This window comes from Gadus chalcogrammus, chromosome 20 (genome assembly GCF_026213295.1).
Source record: "Gadus chalcogrammus isolate NIFS_2021 chromosome 20, NIFS_Gcha_1.0, whole genome shotgun sequence".
In the NCBI taxonomy this organism is placed as follows: Eukaryota; Metazoa; Chordata; class Actinopteri; order Gadiformes; family Gadidae; genus Gadus; species Gadus chalcogrammus.
In genome coordinates this window covers 5,308,847-5,331,346 of record NC_079431.1, presented here as the reverse complement: position 1 = coordinate 5,331,346, position 22,500 = coordinate 5,308,847, and the positions used below count along the sequence as shown (strand labels likewise).

The 22,500-nt window shown below is 43.8% G+C and overlaps 2 protein-coding genes across 2 annotated transcripts in view; one reads left to right on the top strand and one right to left on the bottom strand.

Annotated features, from left to right (window-relative positions):
* The first annotated feature begins 7,369 nt into the window (after positions 1-7,369).
* On the top strand, positions 7,370-13,279 carry klf5b (Kruppel like factor 5b). The gene is made up of 4 exons (XM_056579714.1): positions 7,370-7,709; positions 8,697-9,648; positions 10,121-10,180; positions 10,807-13,279. The coding sequence occupies exons 1-4, from the start codon at positions 7,530-7,532 to the stop codon at positions 10,983-10,985; spliced, it is 1,371 nt and encodes a 456-aa protein (XP_056435689.1). The 5' UTR covers positions 7,370-7,529; the 3' UTR covers positions 10,986-13,279.
* klf12b (Kruppel like factor 12b) overlaps positions 10,918-22,500 on the bottom strand; it is a 30,980-nt gene continuing 19,397 nt past the window's right edge. The window contains exons 3-4 of the mRNA XM_056580347.1: positions 19,664-19,821; positions 10,918-18,796 (exon numbers count right to left, since the gene is read on the bottom strand). Of these exons, the coding sequence (XP_056436322.1) occupies positions 18,615-18,796; positions 19,664-19,821 (340 nt within the window). The 3' untranslated portion in view covers positions 10,918-18,614. The remainder of the gene's footprint in view (positions 18,797-19,663; positions 19,822-22,500) is intronic.

Below are 22,500 nucleotides of genomic sequence, written 5' to 3'. Positions count from 1 at the left end.
TTTTTTCTCAATATTTCTCAACATTCTACATGGTTATTTGTGAAAATGGAAAATCGGATGAATTTATAATAGCCTTCGGAACGTTTTCCATGAACGTTGTAAACAAAGCCTATTAAATCAGATTATACACTAGATGGCAGTGTCAGTTTTAAATTGTTTAATATGCAGCCAGCCGAAAGCTAGTTAACTCCTCTGTAAAAGATGAGACTTCGTCCTCCTTTTTTTCGACGTAGATTTAGAATAAGTTATTCGAATAATGTTGACTTACACAAGCCCCTCCGGCGTGCATTCACATCGGCTGTTCTTGTGGGTCTCTGAATGTGTCTAAAACAGCTGCATAGGTATAGGAAACCGGGCGGCTCAAATATCAATGCACACACATAAAGCATGGAAACGGGGCCTGAGTGTACAGACACACACACACAAACACACACACACACACACACACACACACACACACACACACACACACACACACACACACACACACACACACACACACACACACACACACACACACACACACACACACAAACACACAGTCCCTGTTTCATCAGCTAGTGAGATCTAGCAACTTTTAACATAATGAATTTAGCTGGGATGCTCTCTATAGAGCCTATCGCGCCTGCCATCTAGCAGATTAAATTACGTCCCTCAGCATTAAAGCTTTGATGCTGCGTTTGGGAGGCATTCATGCATCCATTTGCAAAATATTTTTTACGTAACAGAATTAAAAAACACCTATGGAAAAGAAAAAGCGCCTTGGCAGTAGCACTTACACTCCAACCGCTACAAAGAGGCTGCTGACTAATGCATTCCTAATCATTCCTATGATCAATGATTGCAAGGGGAGCAATGTGATTAATCAACCATATGCAGAGCTCAGATCACCTTGATATAGGGTGGGAAGACCGGGGGCGAGGGGGGGGGGGGGGGGGGGGGGGGGATTGTGGATGTGGATGTGGATGTGGAAGGAGATGTCCTAACTATTACGACCAACTTAGGACAGAAGTATGGAGGAAGAGGTAGGAGAGAGAGGGAGAGAGAGAGAGAGAGAGAGAGAGAGAGAGAGAGAGAGAGTGAGATAGAGAGAGAGAGAGAGAGAGAGAGAGAGAGAGAGAGAGAGAGAGAGAGAGAGAGACAGAGGAAGAGAGAGAGAGAGAGAGAGAGAGAGAGAGAGAGAGAGAGAGAGAGAGAGAGAGAGAGAGAGAGAGAGAGAGAGAGGAAGAGAGAGAGAGAGAGAGAGAGAGAGAGAGAGAGAGAGAGAGAGAGAGAGAGAGAGCACACCTGCATTATTCACAGTGTTTGGGCCTGTTGTGTTGTGTGGAGCACTTGGCAGCATTGTGCCGGCAGCACTCCTCAGCTGTGCTTTGGCATCTGTGCCTGGCCATCGCACTGCTGAATAGCTGCCTGATTATTCCAAATCCGAGGCAATATTCAAAACAAGCACCATAATGCATTCTTCCATATGATTCTCCAGAGCTAAGCCAGCTGTTCAGCAGCTTTCGATATTGAGGAGAACAGATTTATCAGCTCAATTAATTGGCCTCATGAAAGTCAGATAGAAGTTTTGACAAATGGAGATTAAGTCTGTGTACCCAAACTGCAGGCCAACAGCAGAATTATGAGCCACAAAATCTGACTGTCAAATTTCTATACACTGCTAAACCGAATGAAGTCAGTGATATTTAATAAACAGCACAGTTTAATCGTTAATCGTAGCTGATTGTTCCGTGCAATCGGGCTTGAATACTATCCTCTATGTCTATGTGACTCGCACAATGCCTGCTCTGTGAGAGAGCTTTTGCATGTTGGACATTTTGTCTCAGTTGTTTTGTATTGTCCCAGATGTAAGCTGTTTCCAAATCAAACAGATTACACACCGAGCAATTTCAAAAACGTTTCCAACAAAATGATAAATACGTCAACGACAGGACTTTTGTCAGCCCTCTCCGACCGCAGATTATTATGGGGTGCGGTGGTGTGTGTGGGGGGGAGCTGGGTGTGGGAAAACCAGCGGCTCTTTGTTCTGTCGGACTTGGCCCCACCAGGTGACTCCGGGAATCCAGTGTCATGCTGTTCATTCCAGCGCCCGGGCTGGTGAAGTTTCAACTGTCAGTCGAAAAAAAAAAAATCTTTCAACCCCAGTCTGCTCCTTTCCCACCCCCACCCCTTACCCCCTGCCCCCTGCCCCACCCGCCTCCACCTGCCCCCACTTCTCCTCCGCCTCCCTGGTGGGGAACAAGGAGCAGGTTGTCTGTCCGAGGGCACACCTGGGAGGTGCGGAGAGGCCCTCGACAGACTTTACCTCCATGGCCCCTCTCTCGCCCTCTCTCTTTAACTCTCTCCCTCTCTCTCCCTGTCTCTCTGGTCCCTCTCTCTCTCTCTCTCTCTCTCTCTCTCTCTCTCTCTCTCTCTCTCTCTCTCTCTCTCTCTCCCTGTCTCTCTGGTCCCTCTCTCTCTCCCTGTCTCTCTCTCTCTCTCTCTCTCTCTCTCTCTCTCTCTCTCTCTCTCTCTCTCCCTGTCTCTCTGGTCCATCTCTCTCTCTCTGTCTATGTCTGTTTCTCTCTGTCTGTTTCTCTCTCTCTTTCTCTCTCTCTCTCTCTCTCTCTCTCTCTCTCTCTCTCTCTCGCTACTCTCAAATAGGCAATTATTCCCCTGGGAAGACAGAGCACTGTCAACTTCAAACGCACCACATTCTTGAGGCAGATTAGACTTGAAATTATGTTTTATTATTATTTCGAGAGCCTCCCCCCTCCCTCCTCCCCCCTCCAGGGATGAATTGGACTCTACTTTGTCCTCTTTTTTTTCTTGTGGTGAAATTTAAGACTTTTTTTTAAATGAGGAGAAGCATGGTTAGACTCTTATGAGGGCCGTGCTGATGAGAGAGTGTGTGTGTGTGTGTGTTTGTGTGTGTTTATGCGTAAGTATATGCAGGCATGTGTGTGTGTGTGCGTCCAGGTGTGTGTGCAAGTTGGTGCATTTGAATGTGAGCTTATGTGCGTACATTTATGTGTGTGTGTGTGTGTGTGTGTTTATGTGTGTGTGTATGTGTTTGTGAGTGTGTGTGTGTGATTTTTCATGTATGTGTGTGTTTGTGTCTGTGTGTGTGTTTATGTGTGTGTGTGTGTGTGTGTGTATATGTTTTCATGTGTGTGTGCATGTGTGTGCGTGTATGTTTGTGTGTGTGTGTGTGTGTGTGTGTGTGTGTGTGTGTGTGTGTGTGTGTGTGTGTGTGTGTGTGTGTGTGCGTGCGTGCGTGCGTGCGTGCGTGCGTGCGTGCGTGCGTGCGTGCGTGCGTGCGTGCGTGCGTGCGTGCGTGCGTGCGTGCGTGCGTGTGTGTCTGTGTCTGTGTCTGTGTCTGTGTGTGTGTGTGTGTGTGTGTGCGTGTGTGCGTGTGCGTGTGCGTTTGCGCGTGCGCGTGCGCCTGCGCGTGTGTGCGTGTGTGCGTGTGTGTGTGTGTGTGTGCGTGGGGTCAGATCAGAAGCCGGACAGCGTGCGTCCGTCAGCGCGGCTGTGCTGCTATCGTCTCTGGCCTCCTGTCTGTGCCTGTACCGAGGTTAAATGAAATGGCTGCACTAAATGCTTTGCTCCCAGTTGATATGGTATGGCCAGGTATCAAACAGAGCTCGGTGTAGGGATCACAGAGAGACCAAGAGGGAGATAGCGAGGGAACCAATGTCGGAGAGGGAGGTGAAGTTGGGGGTGGCCGTGGTGATTGGGTTGGATGGGTGATTGGGTGGGGGGGGGGGGTGGCGGGGTGACTATGTCAGCACATTACAAACATTAGAAAACTGAGTTGTTTTCACTTAAACCTCAATTATAATAGTGACTCCAGAAACAATTACACTGATGAATGCTTTCTAAGTTACTGTAATTAAATTATTCCATTTAATTAACAAATTATATTGAATTTCTCCCCCGAGAATGGCATTAGCTTCTTCTGCTGTTTTACAAACAAGAGAGGAACTATTTTCTGTGCTGGGGAAATCATTTCTAATGCCCAATAAACAGTTAGGTTAGAAAAATTCCGTACTGCTCATCATGCCAAAAATGCAGAACTGTTCAACTTGAGACAAAATATTATGGAGGACTTAATTATGAGGCTTTTTTTTTTCTACTCTTTGTAACTGGAACTCATAATCCATTTTTTAATTAAGGTTATAAGGAAAAATGCTACATTTTTATATTATATTCAAATTAAGATTTTGTGTGTTTACTTTTGTTAGAAGTCCATCATTATGCATCTAAAATATTTGAACTCTAAAATGTAGCTACCAAAATAAACGTAAGGAAGGAAAAAAGTTTGTACTTTGCAAATTGAAAAGCTATTTCAAAATGGATTTCCATCTCGTATTTCTTTGGCTTGAACGCTCTCTGTTCTTCACACAGAATGACAAAAATGCACAAATGTAGCAACAAACACAGCTGACCAGTGCCCTCTGCTGGGCATGTCAAGCACCTGCTGTTTTGGAATACACTGCTTAACTACAGCATATATATTATCTAGGGTGTGTAAATACCTATTTTTCTACAGCAGTTGTTGAAAAACCTGTTATTTCATTAAGACAGTCACAGAACAAATCAGACAAACACGCACACACATATGTGCACACACGTAAACACACACACAGACACCCATATAGATGTCACACACAACCAAACATGCACATCCACACACATACATACACACACATTAGGTGCCATAGATTTCCACTCATCTGCTGTGCAGTTGTTAGGCATATTGTGAGGTTTCAATACCACCGTGTGTGTGTGTGTGTGTGTGTGTGTGTGTGTGTGTGTGTGTGTGTGTGTGTGTGTGTGTGTGTGTGTGTGTGTGTGTGTGTGTGTGTGTGTGTGTTTGTGTGTGTGTCTGTGTGATAGAGACGAGGGATCAGTTTCGCTGAAGAGTACGAGACGGGCCAAGAATGACAGTTGGTCCTCTCGGAGCTGAGATATCTATGGATTTGGATTGCGTTTGCTAAAGGTCATTTCTCGCCAGGCAATCGCTCACATCCTAGTTCGAGCGTTCGAGGCATTATTGGAATAAGTGTAGTTGGATCGTGAAAGGTGGATAGAAACAGGCTTCCTACGCTCGTTGTTGGATACAACCAAGTTGTGTTGAGTTCATCGCAACTAGGTTCACTTGAGGACACGGCACGATTGACATCACTCATTATAAGCGCCTGTAAACAGATGAGTCTTTAAATATTTGAATAGGCGAAAGAGAACAGAAATGCCCTGAGGAGAAATAGGGTTGGCGTCACATTTGCAGATAGTTAGGTATTTTTCCTTTCAGGTTTTCCTTCTCTATCTAGTTAATTCCTGTATTACTGTGTGTATGTTTGTGTGTGTGTGTGTGTGTGTGTGTGTGTGTGTGTGTGTGTGTGTGTGTGTGTGTGTGTGTGTGTGTGTGTGTGTGTGTGTGTGTGTGTGTGTGTGTGTGTGTGTGTGTGTGTGTGTGTATAAGCATGTGTGTGTTTGGGCACGCATGGGTGAGTGCATATGCATGTGTGTGCCTGTTTGTGTGCGCCCAGGTGTGTGGGTATGAGTGTGTGTGTGTGTGTGTGTATGTGTGTGTGTGTGTGCGCCAAGGTGTGTGTGTGTGTGTGTGTGTGTGTGTGTGTGTGTGTGTGTGTGTGTGTGTGTGTGTGTGTGTGTGTGTGTGTGTGAGTGTGTGTGTGTGTTTGTGTGACCACATACTCATGTTCGTGAGCACACGCCCTTACCTGCCCCTTCCGAATGTTAAAGTGTTATTATCTATTGTAGCGTGTGTGTGTTTTCGGTGATTAAATTTGTCTCTTCCACATCAGGGCTTTGTTTGCCGTGACAGCATGCGGGTATACTTGTGTTTCCTGTTTCAACATGTCAGCGCTCGACTACCACTGCTGATGTGATGGTGCACCTATGTGTGGGAAGGAAAATAAATCTGAGTACAGTGAACAGTGTTGTCTTAAGCGTAGCGTACGGACGCAGACACTGGCTGGCTGTGATTGACCGAGCCCTGCAGGATTAGAGAGCTTTTGTCCCCGTTTAGTCACGTGTTCGGGGAAGGTTCCTTGTTAGAACAAAGCCATGAAAGGCCTCAGATTGAAACACACGACATTCAGGTTCAACAGGTAGGACTTTGGTTTAGACAAAACACAACTTAAACTAAACTGACCTTTTCTAATGTTATATGCCACTATTAATATCACTGACACAGAAAAGAAGGGAGGCCTACTAGTAACTAATAGCGTGATAATAATAATCATAGTAAAAATATAGAACACAGTATATTCAAGATTATATTTATAATTATTCATACTTTTTAATAATTAATTGAAATAAAAGTTCGATGGAATGCATTTGAACCGGCTCCAACGACAAACCCAACCCATGCTTAGCACTGACCACCCCTCCCCCCCACACACACACACGCACGCACGCGCCCACACGCACGCGCGCGCACACACACACACACACACACACACACACACACACACACACACACACACACACACACACACACACACACACACACACACACACACACACACACAGTGCGGCTGATATAGGGGCCAACGGAAGAGGTACATGACACATGTGAGTTTCAGTGAAATGTTGGGCTATTTTCAATGAAACATCCCGTCCTCTGCCAGAAGCCTATCGCTGCAGACTTCCCTGCTGTCGCTGGAATGTTGGCATGAAGTATTCCGTCCTGACAGACAGCTGCTTTGCTCTGGCGTATCCAGCATGCCAGTTTATAGCATTCATCAAAACATGGCAAATATGTTAAGACCCTGAATGAAAGCAATTAACACAATTTTAGGGTTAGGTGGGGGATCTGAAGCAAGTGGGGAAAATACACCCAACAAGTCAAAGAGAGAACACATACACACGCACACATCACCGCAATGACATAAAACACGCAACGTGGTGGGGATAAGGAGTGGCGGAGGAGGTGAGACAGTCTGTGCGCCACAGACCGATACGAGTGATGCATAACTGGAGACGTATTCAAGTCAGTCAAGTCGCTCTCAGATTCGAACAGATTGTTTTTTTTTTGCATCAGTCTAAGCAACAACGCCCATTCCATATGACTCATATTATTGTTTCAAGATTTGAACGATACCGGTGATTGATGGTAATGGTGCACAATAGGCGTGCAAGTGTTCGTATTCTAAATAGTAGGTGTTTTGGTTCACTCCACCATATCCGTATTCTCTCCCAGTTCAGTTCAGGTCAATTCCTAATTTGATATCAAGCCAGCGGTATTTTTTAGAACTATAGGTGTACCTCTCAGTGTAGATGTCATGTTTATTTTCTCCACGTCCAGCCCCGCCCTATAGACGCACCGATCGCACGCTGCAGTTGCGTAATTTGACAAGCCAGCGTAAAATAGAGGGAATGAACGTTTGACAGCCGCCGCCTGTCGCGTGTTGTGTAGCCCCAACAATTGTGTTTTTTTCCCAATTGAATTGACATATGTGGAATTGTATTCCCCCGATGATTTGGGATAGCCGGTGATCGACACACTGCTCGCTTGCATGGCCACCGTGTTGAGGAACCATGTTTGGGTTGCTCCGGGGCAGGATCAGACTGTCCACAGTCAGACCGCGCCACCGCCACTAGCTGCTGGCCGTCTGAGAGCTGCTGAGGAGCCCGGACAAGTGCTCTTAAACACGAGGGATGCCACCACGGGAACTTACTTCTACGAATACAATGGGGTAGGTTTCTGATTGTGTTGTTGTTGTTTTTTTTTTTGTTGTTTCAAGCGCCACTCTGTTTCAAGATCAGCTGGAACCATGTCTCGGTATGCACATCCAGCGTTTGCCTTCTAAAAATAGAGATGAAATGTGGATAGGGGACCAGCGGATTTCTTTTTTTTTTTGGGCAAAACGGTGGGCCTACACTGGTGTGTGTCTGTATGTGTGTGTCTGTGTCGGGGGGGGGGGGGGGGGGGGGTATGCCTGTGTATGATATGATAAATGCAGTTGACCTTTGGGTAAAACTGAAGCTTGGGCTACCATAGTCTATCTCAGGTGGACTCAGTGGATTAGACATGTGGCCAGACGCAGTCCGCCTCTTCTTGTCGAAACTTGCTTGGAAAAGATGCGTAGCGCTACGGAACCGCCACTGGATGTTCTGAATCATCCACGGATCTCAGGACCCCACGATGCTTGTAAAAGCCGGGGGAAGAAGGCGGGATAAGCGAGAGGTCGTTACTTGGATGTGGTTAACGTTTACGCTACCCGGGATCCTTTTAAATCCCAAAAGAAAACGACGACTGATTTGATATTTGATAGATCATTATGAAATGTACGGAGTCCGTATGGAGAGAATCAATGGAGAACGAAGATAGCGGTTCTGTGTCTGCCTTTGCATTAATCAGCTGATCTTCTTTTTTATTATCTCACCCGAAGGATGATTTATTAGACAAGTGGTTTGGGGTATGTGACATATGGCGATGTGGGGGTTTCAATAGTCATACATATGATTGAATGCTATAAATATATATAGGCCTGCACGTGACCTAATTTCTCTTCCCTCATATCCTTAAGTCAAACTTAATATGAATTTTTCATGGAATCAGTTTGCTCCATGATTAAAAACATTTAGTCACAACCCTTTCCTCTGATTAGGCCACCATATAAGAGAGTAGCTTTCATTCGCCTCCTTAAACTCTACTATCCACTCTTTTCTCGACCCTTTAGGCTCAGTCAGAGATGGACGGCTACCTGTTCCCCTGCCCCCAGCCGGGGTCAGACTCTAAGAGGCTGTGCCGGGACGGAGCTCACCCTCCGGAGCCCTCCTTCACCGAGGACCTGGGCTCCCCCTACAGCGTCAACATGAGCCTGCTGCTCCCCGACGTCTCCTACCTGCACCCCGGCCTCTGCCGCCCCGTGGCCAGACCCATCAAGGCGGAACCCTTGTCCCACTCCCTCGTCCCGCCCAGTTGCCAGGACAACAACCGAGCGGGGAACCACCATATTCCCGGCCCCGGCCCGGAGTACCTGGGCGCATTCGGTGGGGCCGACACCGGCGCTGGCTTCTTCATCAAACAGGAAATGACATCAGGGGACTACCAGGACGTCCCCCTGTTCCAGATGTTGAACTCTGATCTGGAGCAGCTGGTCCACGGAGCACAGGCGAACTCAGAGCTGTGCGGCAGCAGCGGCGGCGGCCCCATGTCCCATTTGAGTCTTCCCCCAGTCGGGGGCGCGCGTCCGGGGCCGGTCCAGGCTTCTGTTAAAGTCGCCGGTGTGACGCCGATCAGCGGGCACTGCTTCTCCCAGCACCGCAACCCCCCGCAGAGGCCTTCCTACCTGCCGCCCTCTCCGCCCAGTTCGGAGCCGGCTAGCCCGGACAGAGGGAAGGTCGTCCTCCAGAACCTTTCCCCGCCGCCTTCGTACGAGGCCACCATCGCATCCAAACTGCCTTTCCAGAACACCAACATGGCGCTGGGTCCAGTCGCCAGACTCAATCTGTCGGAGTTAGGCCCGAGCTCGCGTCTCACTAGCGTTCAGAGTGCGACTTCGGTGGTCCAGGCGTCATCGGCGGCCGGGCCTTTGTCCCCGGTCTTGCCCCAGTCTTCCCCGGTCAAGATTACACGGCGGAATAACCCCGACCTGGAGAGACGAAGGATCCACCACTGTGATGTCCCAGGTGAGTCGACTGCACCGTGTACACAACACAATATCATCTGCATACAACTTTACTACAACACAGAAAAATGTACTGCCATGATAATCATGGGGATTTTACACGATATCGATATTCTTATGATTCTAAAGTACAAGTTTTCATAGCATTCTCACTGAGTGTCATTACTGTGTGTTTTTCCATTTGTATAGAAATGTATGTATTGGTCCAACAGATTTTCCTTTTTTTCTTTTTTCAAACCTCATGTTTTATCATTATAAGGGCATATCATATCACCGTTATTCATTGATACTGTAAAACCTGAGATGCTGAGATACTATCATAATTTCAAGGCGATACAATACCATTCAAAGACAATAACCGAACCTATCAAATTATTGCCCAGCCCTACGTCATATGTTAAGTCCCTAAAAGTATCCAATGTAAAAAGTTCAGTGTGTTCATAATGACCTTCAAATCTATTTTTCTACTCTAGGGTGCAAGAAAGTGTACACAAAATCTTCCCATTTAAAGGCACACCTGCGAACCCACACAGGTGAAGTTTACTTTACCAACTGAATGCACTATTCCTATTGAGAATCCTCTCTTGTTATCGGGTCTTCCCTGTACGGTCATGTTGCCAGGCAGATGAATGCACTTGGCATGCATGCACAGGAATCCTGTGTGCAGACAGACTGGGTCCATATCTCAAATCCCAAGGGGTGGAGGGGACTCCTGATATATTAGTTATGTAGAAGGACGAGTATGGCACCAGATTTCTTGCTGCATGGAGATCAAGCGACTATGTGTAAAGCATGTGTGGGAGTTTTTGTGTGGATGATGGCTGCTTAAACCAGACATAATCCACACACACCCCAACGACACGTTTTATATCAATGATTATAAAAAATAAATTACATTATATAAATTGCTCACATCATTTGAGGTTGAAGAAACAATCCCCCGTTTTTACAAAAGGGGGGATTGTTCAAAACACCAATCTGAAAATTGAGCATTGATATTGGCATGCAGCAGTGACGATGAAGTGTAATAATAACCGAATAACCTTAATTGTTGGTCAAATTGTGAAATGTAGTTGGCAAAGTCTTTTTCCTCAAATTTTTTGTTAGCATTCGGTGTGGAGATTTTATTTATAGCGTTGTTGTTGTTGTGTTGCTGCAGGCGAGAAGCCGTACGAATGCTCCTGGGAGGGATGTGAGTGGCGTTTCGCTCGCTCCGACGAGCTGACTCGCCATTTCAGGAAGCACACCGGGGCTAAGCCCTTCCAGTGCGCAGTGTGCAACCGCTGTTTCTCCCGCTCCGACCACCTGGCGCTGCATATGAAGAGGCACCAGGCCTGACGCTCCAGCTCATGATCCCTGATCAGACCTGCTCGTTTTTTTTTTTACTCTTTCTGGGGTTGTTTCTGTTTGAGTTAGATCCGAATTCTTAGAAGCGGAAATCAGACGATTTTAGAACTTACTGGTCTTTTTCTTTGAGTTTTTTTTATGTTCCTTTTAGGAAAACAATCAAACAGGTGTAGCTGTGCTATGTTTGGATTTTTATGTTTTAGATTTGGATTTATTTTCCCTCCTATGGTGCGGGAAATGTTTCAGGAAACCATGCCAAGCATCAATTGCTTTTAAAAAAGAAAACACCAATGAAAAGAAAAAAAAAAATGTATTAGCTGTTGTTGGTGTTACCAATAAAATAGTCCAATTATGTATTTATTTGTATTATGCTTGTTCCAAAGTTCAAAAGTGCAAAGATTTTCATTCTTCGCCAGTTAAATGTTCACATGAATCATATACAAATTATTGTTTACCAACGAAATAACCCAAACCTGAGCTATTTTTTGCTGCATTATTAATTGTGTTTGTCTCATTGGCACAGATGTTACATTCAAATCAGATTGGCTGCTTATCGTGTTAGGTTGAATCTTCTCCTTTGGTGGTAGAGACATTGCCTCAGACACTGGTCATACCAGTTTAACTTCTGGCAATTAATCCTACGGCATATCATGCGATGGGTGTGGTTCCATCATAATGAATTCAGTATTCAGTTTCGAAAGACAAGATAATTTTTTTTTTCCATTTCCTTATTCATTTGATGAGCAGTCTAGCAACAATTCATAGCACAAGGCTCAGAGGAGATATTCAAAGTTAATGTTCAGTTGTCAAACATACACTGGAAAGAAGTTCGCCATACCTGGATTAACATTGGTTGTGAGGCTTGCTTTGTAATGAAAAAGATTGTTCCGCATTTATTCAAATCAGTGTTCACCTGTGGAAATTACACATTATTTTAGTGCAAAGGGTTTGACTTGGCCACATCTTCAAAGAGCTGTTTGGATCAAACACTGTTTCTTTTATGATTATTATCTTCAAAATGAGCACATTCTCCTTTCTGTTCTGTGGGTCTTTCCATGGCGTTGGGTTTAAATCATACTGAAAAGTATATTATCAATTCATACCTACATATAATTAAAGTGCCTTTTTTATTTGAAAAAGTAAAGGTTGTCAATGTAAATATGCCAATGCCGAATGAAAGAGCTTCCTATTTTTATTTTTTTTATAGTAGCTATGTTTGGGAATTTAGATCAGAAAATAAAAAATATACATTTGTTGACCTTGCTGATGTATACAGAGCCAATGATATCTAAGATAGAGGAATTATATTACAATTTATTTCAATTAGTGACCAAATGTTTTCGAAGACTCAGTAATTTCAGTTTTCTATAAAAAATTTAAATGTGTATAAAAGTTATGAAGCTCTTTGCATAGCATCGACTCCACTGCTTTGGTTTTTTATTTAGATTGAGCTTAACAACGGCTTTTTATAGAGGCAGCAGTGGTGAAATATGACCACATAACGGTTACACTATTGGTACATTGGTCTTGATCTGTTGCACTGCCATTAGTCAGAATATTGCCAATATCCTCATTTTATTTTATTTACCCAATCCTCAATGTTGCCTGATAACACAAAAACTCTGTAATTAGTGTTACACAATGTGGTGCCATGGATAAGGAATATAAACCTTTATCCCACATTAATACCAGCTAATAACAATACATTTAAATAAAGTCTTGTGTCAAGGGTGATGTATTGTATTTATTTGTGGACAGTTGTATGAAAAGGGTATGTGGTACTTATGTATAACAATATAGCTTGGTGTTTTATACTTTTGGAATACAGCATCATGTCTTACTGTGTTTTACTACAATATCAATATAGCAGTGGTAGAGATTAGATTAAATATTACATTTGTTTAGACATTCACACATCAGTTCTCTATTCTAACCGATACGAGATAATTTCTTCAAATATTAAATACATTTGAAGAGTTCCTCGCTGTGGTGCAGTTATTCAACATCAAATCACTTGTTCTCACTGAATTAGTTAAGTATCAGTGACATGACTCATAGAGGAGGTTACGTGTCAAGCCCGATGAACCCACTACAGCAGAATCTGTTCCGGCTTGTCTGAGCATAAGGAAAGTTTTGAGGTTTGTTTTGATATGGACTACATAAGCCTTCTAAGGCCCCTCCCTTTCGTCAAGAGGAGGATTTTGATATTAACTTATCCTATCTTTTCTCCTTACCAATCACATTCTCCCAAACTTGCCTATAACTCAAAGGGAAACATACATACAAAAGTCACAACGATTGAATAGGATCTTTTTTGGTTGTTTTTTTACTTAAAGATGCGTTGTGTAGGATTCAATGGCATCTAGCGTGGGGTTCCAAATTGCAACCAACTAAATATACACCACCCTCATCTCCAACTCTCAAACGACTTAGGAGAGGCTAAGGTCGGCCTGGACTGGCCTGTAAGGGGCCAGTTGTTACTTCCAAAATTATCGTCTTCAAGTGTCAAGTGAAGAAGTTTGTTAAGTTTGTTAATCTGCAAAACTTGGGTTTGTGGTTTACAAGTAAGATATTGATTATGCTAAAAGCGTCTGTTTGTCCGTTCTACGCTACTGTAGAAACAAGATGGTGGGCACCCTGGAAGAGGACTTGCTAACCATATGAGCTAATTGCTAGGTAACAAAAAAGAAAAAAACGTATTTTCATGGGATAATACACTAATTAAAACTCACTTATGAATGTTATATTCCATTTCTGGTGGAAGGTCAGGTCTGTTTCACTAGATGCCACCTTTACAACGAAAAAATAAACAAAGTTAAAATAACTGCCATGGTATCTGTTCATTTGAAGGTGGCGATCTTCAGTGATCAAGCTGTCTTTCGTACGAGGCCTACAGCCATCCGTGGCCTGCTGGTTGCTGAAGTGTACAGTCAAAGGCCAGAGATGCTTGGCTGTTCTACTCCTGAACAACGTGTACTCTGAGAGAGTGTGGCTCTCAGAAAGCCATTCATATCTATATGGAGAGATCATTTGGCACGGCTTTTCCTAATACTAAGATTAGGTTTCAGAATGCCACCGGATGTTTGGCGCTCTGCTCAAATGTCTAATGGGACACCAAAACCACATTCCATCCCAGCTCACAGTCATGCATGTCCTTCTCAGCTCCATACCAGGGCCTTACGTACAAAACGCTGCTTTATTATCCGTCATGCCTCCATTCATATGAATATACATGTGTATGTTTGAACTCATTTTTTTAATTTCACAGCTCCATCCATATGAAAAATACAGAGAAAAGAGCAAGAGGAACACTGACTGGATATCTAAACAACCGTTGGATAAAAGGAAGAACAAAATAAAAACAAGGTAGAAAGACAACTGTTCTTAAACTTTCTGAAAAAAGTTGAATTAAAAACGTTTTCTTTTGCAGATTTGGAATTCCATGAGCAGAATCTCCCTTTTGAAGCATTGATGAGCAGTATCACAATTTTTTTTTCTTTACGGCAAGAGTGAAAATATTTGAATATATCTACAATACACTCACTTTACATAAATACAGGAACAACAATTACTGTACGTAATATCAGCAAACTCGAAAACAAAGGCATTGGTTTCACTACTTCAATTTTTTTTATCGGCAGAAATAAATTGCAGATGATACAGATTACGAAAATAGATATTGAAACCCATAAGAAGAGTAAGCGGTGTTTGTTTGCAAAAGGAGTCACTCTTATTATAATGTAATATTTGTCCACAGCGTTCAGTAGAACTAAGTTATTCCCCATTAGAATCTCTGTGCCAAATCTGAATAAAAACATCCCATAATGAATAATTCTTGTTCCCGTTGTAAAGAGTGACTTACTGCAAGCAAAAACACAGGCTTATGGACAACATATGAAAAGGGGGAGGGAGGGGGGGTGGCATTCAAAATGATGACATAAGGCTCAGTGCGGGAGGGAGTTAAACATTAGAGGTCAGATTTGCATAACGGCGTCTGTGCTTTTACAAAATTTACGGTATCATTTCTCAGCAATTTCTTCACTTGAACACACCTCAAGTGTGCTTTATAAATTAAAACTGTGCACAGAGCAGTCGATATTACAAGGTTGTGATATGAGGCACTATTAATTGTTATTGCATAACTTTGACCCTGGTTGCCGTTACAAAATTATGCTTCAAAAATGAGAAAAAGGACAAGTTGAAGGAAAATACAATACACGTTGTCCTGTTGACACACTCATCGCCATCTTCAAGTCAATCCTAAGATTTTAAAAAAATATTGTTGGATTAAGGCATGCAAAGTTATACTGAATACAATATAATATGTGTTATTGATAGGTGACAAAACCATATAATTTATTGTCTAGGTCTGGTAAAATAAAAAATAAAAAGAGAAAAGGGAATTAAGTACCATGATATGGTAATTAAATACAAATATTTTGTTAAATTATAGCGGGCACTGATTCAGCCTTGGGAAATAATGATTTAAGCATGAACTTAATAAATCACAAACCAATCGAGACAAACTGTTACATAACATCATATAGGATCATTTACAGAATGCTTTCGCAAATACCATTAGCCCCATTTCACTGTGTATCAAATTAGATAAATTACTGTCTCTGAAAAAGACTTTACATGTATAAATGTATTTCCTGTATCTACTAATCAAAAGCCCTATTCTTCCAATGTATATACAGCCTGTAGACCTTGGTAATAAGATTTATTTTCACTGTCACATATATTACAACATTTCAAAAATCATTTTTTTTTACAGAAAATAGTTATATGCAATGACGAAGTACCCCTCGGTCATCAAAGTTTTTCGTCTTTTTAAGGTTTTTTTCTTACACAGTAAACAATGGTAAAATATAATGGTGATTATTTGTGGATAAATTGCCATCTGAAATAAAATATGTTTTTTGAAATGATACTAATACACAAACAAGGTGCTGATATGCTTTTGCCAAAATAATAATAATAATACAACAGGGCGTAATCATGTGTGCACAAATAATCAACATAAATATGACATAAGGACATTACAATTCTTAATTGAAACGAAGGGGAGTCGTGGCATACTTTAGATGCATGTGTTTGTAACTGAGATGTTGGAATTTTGTTGCCTGCTTGCTGTGTGAGTGTATGGGGGCGTGTGTGTATGGGGGCGTGTGTGTGGGGGTGTGTATGCGTCGTTTTTGTGAATGTGTATGGGGGCGTGTCTGATTGTGTGTGTGTGTGTGGGAGGGGGGGATGTGAATGTGTGTGTGTGTGGGGGGGGGTGAATGTGTGTGTGTGTGTGTGTGTGTGTGTGTGTGTGTGTGTGTGTGTGTGTGTGTGTGTGTGTGTGTGTGTGTGTGTGTGTGTATGTTAGTTTGTGTGAATGTGTATGGAGGGGGTGTGTATATGACTGTGTGTGTGTGGGATGTGTGTGTTTGAGGTGCTTTTATCAAATAAGTTCACATTAACATTTACTGGCTTTTATTCCAAAACTTGAATTGAACTGTTTTGGCATTTTGTTTATTATTAGTTCTGGGTTATTCTTTTTGGAGAATGAAAAACATAAAATGGATGACATTGTTGCGTTTTAATTTTAAAAATACATTTTCTTTCTTGAAAGTTTCCTGCTTTGATTTTTCCTTTCAGATAGCCTATATTCAGTCATCGTATGTAACATAGCATGTTAAGCTTGTGCCTTGTGGATGCACATGCATTTCCTAAAGTAAGATAAATTAAATAATCTGTAAGAACCAAACGTCTGATATATTGGATCATCTTTTTCTTTGCATTAATTTCAAGTGCTATTCACATTATTCATCGTTTTGATATAATTTTACAGAGACGGACGGGTGAACTGCAGTCCTTTTGTTTTGGAAAATCAGGTAGACAGAGGCGTTAGACTACAGGTAAAATGTGCTTTTGTCTATGAGGTGGCACAGTTAAGAAAAGACTTGGACCAATGGCAGACCCTCCTGGTCAGCGGCAACACCACAACATAAGAGGAACAGTTGGTCCAACAACTCGTGACCACATTCACAATGTATTGCTCTTCTAATATTGTACCTCAGAAACCACGTTTTGTCACTGTAACACTGTAGACCCCCTAAGGAGTTGCTATCATGCTAAAGTATGTGTTGCGCTCAACCACAAATCCATGGACCTATCCCTGTCAAAGTCCGCCGATAACATGACCGTTGAACCCGATCCGTGACCGTATAGTCTGTAAGGTGCCAGTTTGTTTTGTGTTTGTTTGGCCGGTTTACAAGGTTGAACATTGTAACTGATCACTGATTATTTCATCGTTTCGATGCATGCAATGGTTTAAACTTTCCTTGTTGAACATAAGTCAAGCATTTTATAAAAAGGTAATAAATGAAACACAAAAGAAAATTTCATTTTGAAACTAGAATTCCCCTATGAGATTGCACTTTACTGATTGCTAATCACAGCACAAAATGCACCAAAAAAACGTTTTCAGGAAACAAAAGAAAAAAGGAAAACTTCCAAAAGGCTCAGCATGAAGAATAGTATTGTTGGGGAAGGCTGGGGAAGGGGGAAGTGGAAAGGTGTATCAAATATGGCGCGTCTCTCATTGCTGGTGAATCGTGTGCATGCCCGGTTTTCGATGTCAAAGCAAACATAATATCACAAGCGGTATAGCGGGCCAACATTTTACCTAGATTAAGTAGATATAATTGTGACTTGAAGTCAGCAATGTGGTGGTGGCTTTACAACTAGCCTCCTCCTCACTGATCCTTCGGGGTGCCTCAGATTCCACTTCATGAGATAGCGGTTGAAACCTAATCATTATTATGCAATGGCGCCCTCTGCTGGTAAGGGTTTGAAAGTACAGACAGGCAGCCCTGCAATACTGGCTGTAGATCAAAATAGGCCCGAGTCCTTCTCTACTGGCAGAGGCCAAGTTTGGTGCTTTATTTTTACAACGTCCTCACAGCAAATTCATCCCATACACCTTCACATTATGATCGCCTCTAAAGCAGCCGTCTTTTTGGACCGAAAGATACCAAGAGAAAAGAAAAAAAAAAGGGTTTGCGATTGCATTTTTCTCGTCCAAATAAAGAGTAGTAGCAGTCCAACTTATAAATCTAAGCCAAAAAAAACAAACATCAAAGAACAGTGCTGTAAAATATTCCATTTCAGTTTCATAAAACTCCAAGCAACCACGACGCGTTAAAGGTCCAGTCGTCGTCCGTTTTCCTCCGTCCTCGTGAGTAGCAAATACAACCCTGTCTGTGCTCCGCGAGCTGTTCCCCCCGTCTTCTTTCGCGGGGAGAACCAGGCACGTGAGAGAGAGAGGGTGTGTATGTGTGTGTGTGTGTGTGTGTGTGTGTGTGTGTGTGCTTGTGTATGTACTCATGTGTTCCTAATATGTATCTGTGTGTGTGTGCGTGTGTATGTGTAAATGTATACGTCCAGACCAGCTGAACAACATTCATAGAGAGACCCCGCTCCCCCCCCCCCCCCCTCCCTCGTACTGTGTAGGCCTATGAATCCGCGTCTCCATCTCGGCGTATCTCCGGTATCCTCCTCAATCGCTCCTCTCATCTCTCTATCATTTCTCTCGCTCTCTCTCTCCATTCCCGCGACTTCATTTTTTTTTTATACCAACATGTGCCTCCTTCGATGCAGGGCCAAGTGGTCAGATCTGGAGAAGCTGCGATCGCAGTCCGCACACTTGAAGGGTTTCACCCCGGTGTGTTTCCTGTAGTGCCGCGTCAGCTCGTCGGAGCGGGCGAACTTCCACGTGCAGCCGTCCCAGGTGCACTTGTATGGCTTTTCACCTGCGGGGTGAGACCGAGTTCAAGTTACACATAGGCTGCTGCAGTGTAGGCCTACGCAGTAGAGACGTTAAGGGTGATCGCATTTCATATAATGTAGGCTACATATATAAACGTGTAACGTTAGGGTGTGACTTTGCCTAAGAGCAAGTAGGTGGAAGAGAGTGACATTACATGGCAATATTAATTGTATATATACCTATAATGTTAGGCCTATATGCGGTTATTTGGGAAGAGAGTAAACAAAAGAAAAGAGAACCGAAATAACAAAGAAGTGACGTTACGCTAATGTCTTCACTGTTTGCTTCCTAATCTGCTTCAGACATCAGTTCCTGTGTGCAAAGGGTCATGTGAAAGAACCTTCAGATGTTATCTGATGTTTGACTGATGTCACACTGACAAAAAGCATGTTAAACGTTTACACATAACCTTCTGACTAACTTGGGGGATGTGTTCTTTCATTATTTATACATTTTAAATTGTTACATTTATTTGATTTAAAATAGCTGCATGCAAAAAATTTCCATGCAAAAAATTAAAAGTGTCTTTTGTGTGTCTGTATATGTCTGTATGTATGTGTGCGTGCGTGAGTGAGTGAGTGAGTGAGTGAGTGAGTGAGTGAGTGAGTGAGTGAGTGAGTGAGTGAGTGAGTGAGTGAGTGAGTGAGTGAGTGAGTGAGTGAGTGAGTGAGTGAGTGAGTGAGTGAGTGAGTGAGTGAGTGAGTGAGTGAGTGAGTGAGTGAGTGAGTGAGTGAGCGAGCGAGCGAGCGAGCGAGCGTGCGTGCGTGCGTGCGTGCGTGCGTGCGTGCGTGCGAGCGTGCGTGCGTGCGTTTGGTAACAGGGTGCATCCTCTGCGGACCAGCGTCCTCACCTGTGTGGGTTCTCCGGTGTGCCTTCAGGTGGGAGCTCTTGGTGTACACCTTATTGCAGCCCTCGAAATCACACCTGTGGATGCGTCTCTTCTTGGACTCGGGCGACTCGGACCTCCTCGGGCGCCGTATGCTGTCAATACTGAACGGCGACATAGAACTGCAAAAAAATAAGAAAAAATAATCACATTATCGTATCATATATATCTTTTTTACTAAAAACCTTGTCATAATGGTCTGCCACGGGGTTGGAGACCGGACATGCCCTGACAAGATAAATTATTGGGGGTAGTTACAATTTTGGCCACAAGGTGGCTGCATAACACTGCTAGACTGTCGCACAATGGACTCACAGCTGCTCGTGAAAAGCTGTAAACGCGGTCATAAATCACAGGTACAATTGTCACACATCTTTGTGCCATTCAATAAAGCAAATGAATGCTAAACAGCCAGTATCATCAATATAATCAGCAATGACATTTTCCCTCTATTCCACTGTGGGTCCTATAGGTGCTATAGTCGCCTATCATAAGAGTTTGTGGGTGTGTGCTTTGTGATTGGAGTGTACACACACACACACACACACACATACACACACGCATATTCATACACACACCTACGTGTCTAAAACATGTGCTTCGTGCGCGACACACGTGCATGTGTACGTGTGCATGTACAAATACATGTTCCTGTGTGCTCTATGGTTTGTACGCATATGAAAAAAAAAAAAAAGGGTTTCACACACGCTATTGTGAAGCCACAACACACGGTTGCACACACATAGGCCCCACTCGGCCACAGAGGAAATGCACACAGTGATACTACATGCCTCTATATGTTCTTTGTGGCTCAATAGCATACAGTGCAGAATAAGCACATTCCAGGCACACACCACCACACACACACACACATTCACTGACACACAGACAAATTCACACTGTGCCGAAGGAAGCCAGCAAGGTGGTACATGACAACTGACAATTACAGGGAACAAAAGAAGCAAGGCCTCCCTCTGTGCACTGCGTGCACGATCAGAGCGCTGTGTTCCATTTAAATGAATGCTACCTCTGCAGGTTGAGGTGGATAAGAGGAGGAGAAGGGTAGGAGGAGGGGAGATAAAAAAGAGATAAGAAGGAACCATGGGGAACAGGCTCCAACACACATAGACACATAGACACACACACACACACACACAGAGGCACACAGACAGACACAAACACACTCGCACATACACAACACCCACTTCCTGTCGCCGTATTGCACTAAGCCACGCCTGTGCTCACGCACACACCCACATGGGTGTGTGCGTGCACACATGCACTCACACACACACACACACAAACACACACACACACACACACACACACACACACCCCCCACACACACACACACACACGCACACACACACACACACACACACACAGAGAGCTGTTTGGGTGTTTGGGCCCACAGCAGACTTGAACATTTAGATCACCTGTTGTTCTTGGCCAACCTCCAAACTGAAGCTGTACAGGAAATGACCACATGGATCAGATATTAACTAAAGTTCAACTCCCTTCTCATCACTCTCTCACTCTGAGTCTCCTTCTTGCTTTTAATATAAAAAAAAACATACACACTCTCTGTCTCTAATCTGATCTCACATCATCCAATAACAAGAGCTAAAATATTAGAAGAAATTGAAACCAAACTGTAGGCCAAAAAGGAACTTTCTCATAATCCGAACATCTGGTAATCCAGAGTCCAAAGTGGGTCTGTGAGTGTGTTTGTGTGTGTGTTTGCATGCATGTGTTTTTGAGTGTGTGTGAGCGGTAATGAGTGTGTGTGTTTGTGTGTGTGTGCGTTGGTGAGTGTGTGTGTGTGTGTGCATTTGTTAGTGTGATGGCGAGTGTGTGTGTGTTGATGTGTTGGTGGGTGTATTGGTACGGGCTTGTATGCATGTTTTAGTGAGTGCCTGTGTGTGTGTTTTGGTGAGTGTGTGTCTGATAATGTCTGTGTGTGTGTGTGTGTGTGTGTGTGTGTGTGTGTGTGTGTGTGTGTGTGTGTGTGTGTGTGTGTGTGTGTGTGTAAAAGTGTGTGTGTGACGCCCTTTCACAGCGACGTCTGGACGAAGCAGCGGATGTTTACATTGGAACATCGTCCGCATGGCGATTTCCTGATTAGCGTAGCGACGGCTTCTAAAACAAAGGATTAATGCTCCCGCCGATTCATCAATGCCGTACTTATTCTCGCCGTACTTCACGCCACTTGCCCTGTCCAAAGCCCGGCCAAGTGTGTTTGGTCGGTTGTGTCACTATCATAAACGTGTTGCGCAATTTTAACTCAGACACAAAAGGACTTCTGTCCTTCCTACAGATGGTGTTCATACAAAGCACATCCAACCCAATACCGATACACACCCATGTTACAAACAAGAAACAAAAACGTGCATGCATCTGAAATGGACAAACCAGAAAGAAAGACAAAACAGCGGCCTTGTTTAGCCGGGGACGGAGGGGTGTGGTCCGAAGGAAGGAGGGGCCGGAGGAGGGGAGGAGGCTGAGGGCAGCGGAGAACATGGCAGTGTACATTCAGAGCCGCGAGTCTCTGGGCACCCTTGGCGACGACACGGCCTTCATGAATAGCAGCCGTTGTACGCAAAGTAGGCGAGGCACTGATCTTTCTCATGTGAGCCCAGGGGGGGCAAATACACGCCACCGTGAACCCTGGGTCACCTTGGCATCCCGCGGCCCGTGTGAATGCGCCCGTTGTGTGGTTGTGTGGGTGTCACTCCCTCTCTCTCCTCTCCCTCTCTCACCCTCGCTCGCTCTCTCGCTTTCTCTCTCACCCTCACTCTCTT

Coding starts and splice junctions, on each gene's coding strand:
- klf5b (XM_056579714.1), top strand. CDS start 7,530: ATGGCCACCGTGTTGAGGAACCATGTTTGGGTTGCTCCGGGGCAGGAT. Junction 7,710..8,696: donor ACTTCTACGAATACAATGGG/GTAGGTTTCTGA, acceptor TCGACCCTTTAG/GCTCAGTCAGAGATGGACGG. Junction 10,181..10,806: donor ACACCTGCGAACCCACACAG/GTGAAGTTTACT, acceptor GTGTTGCTGCAG/GCGAGAAGCCGTACGAATGC.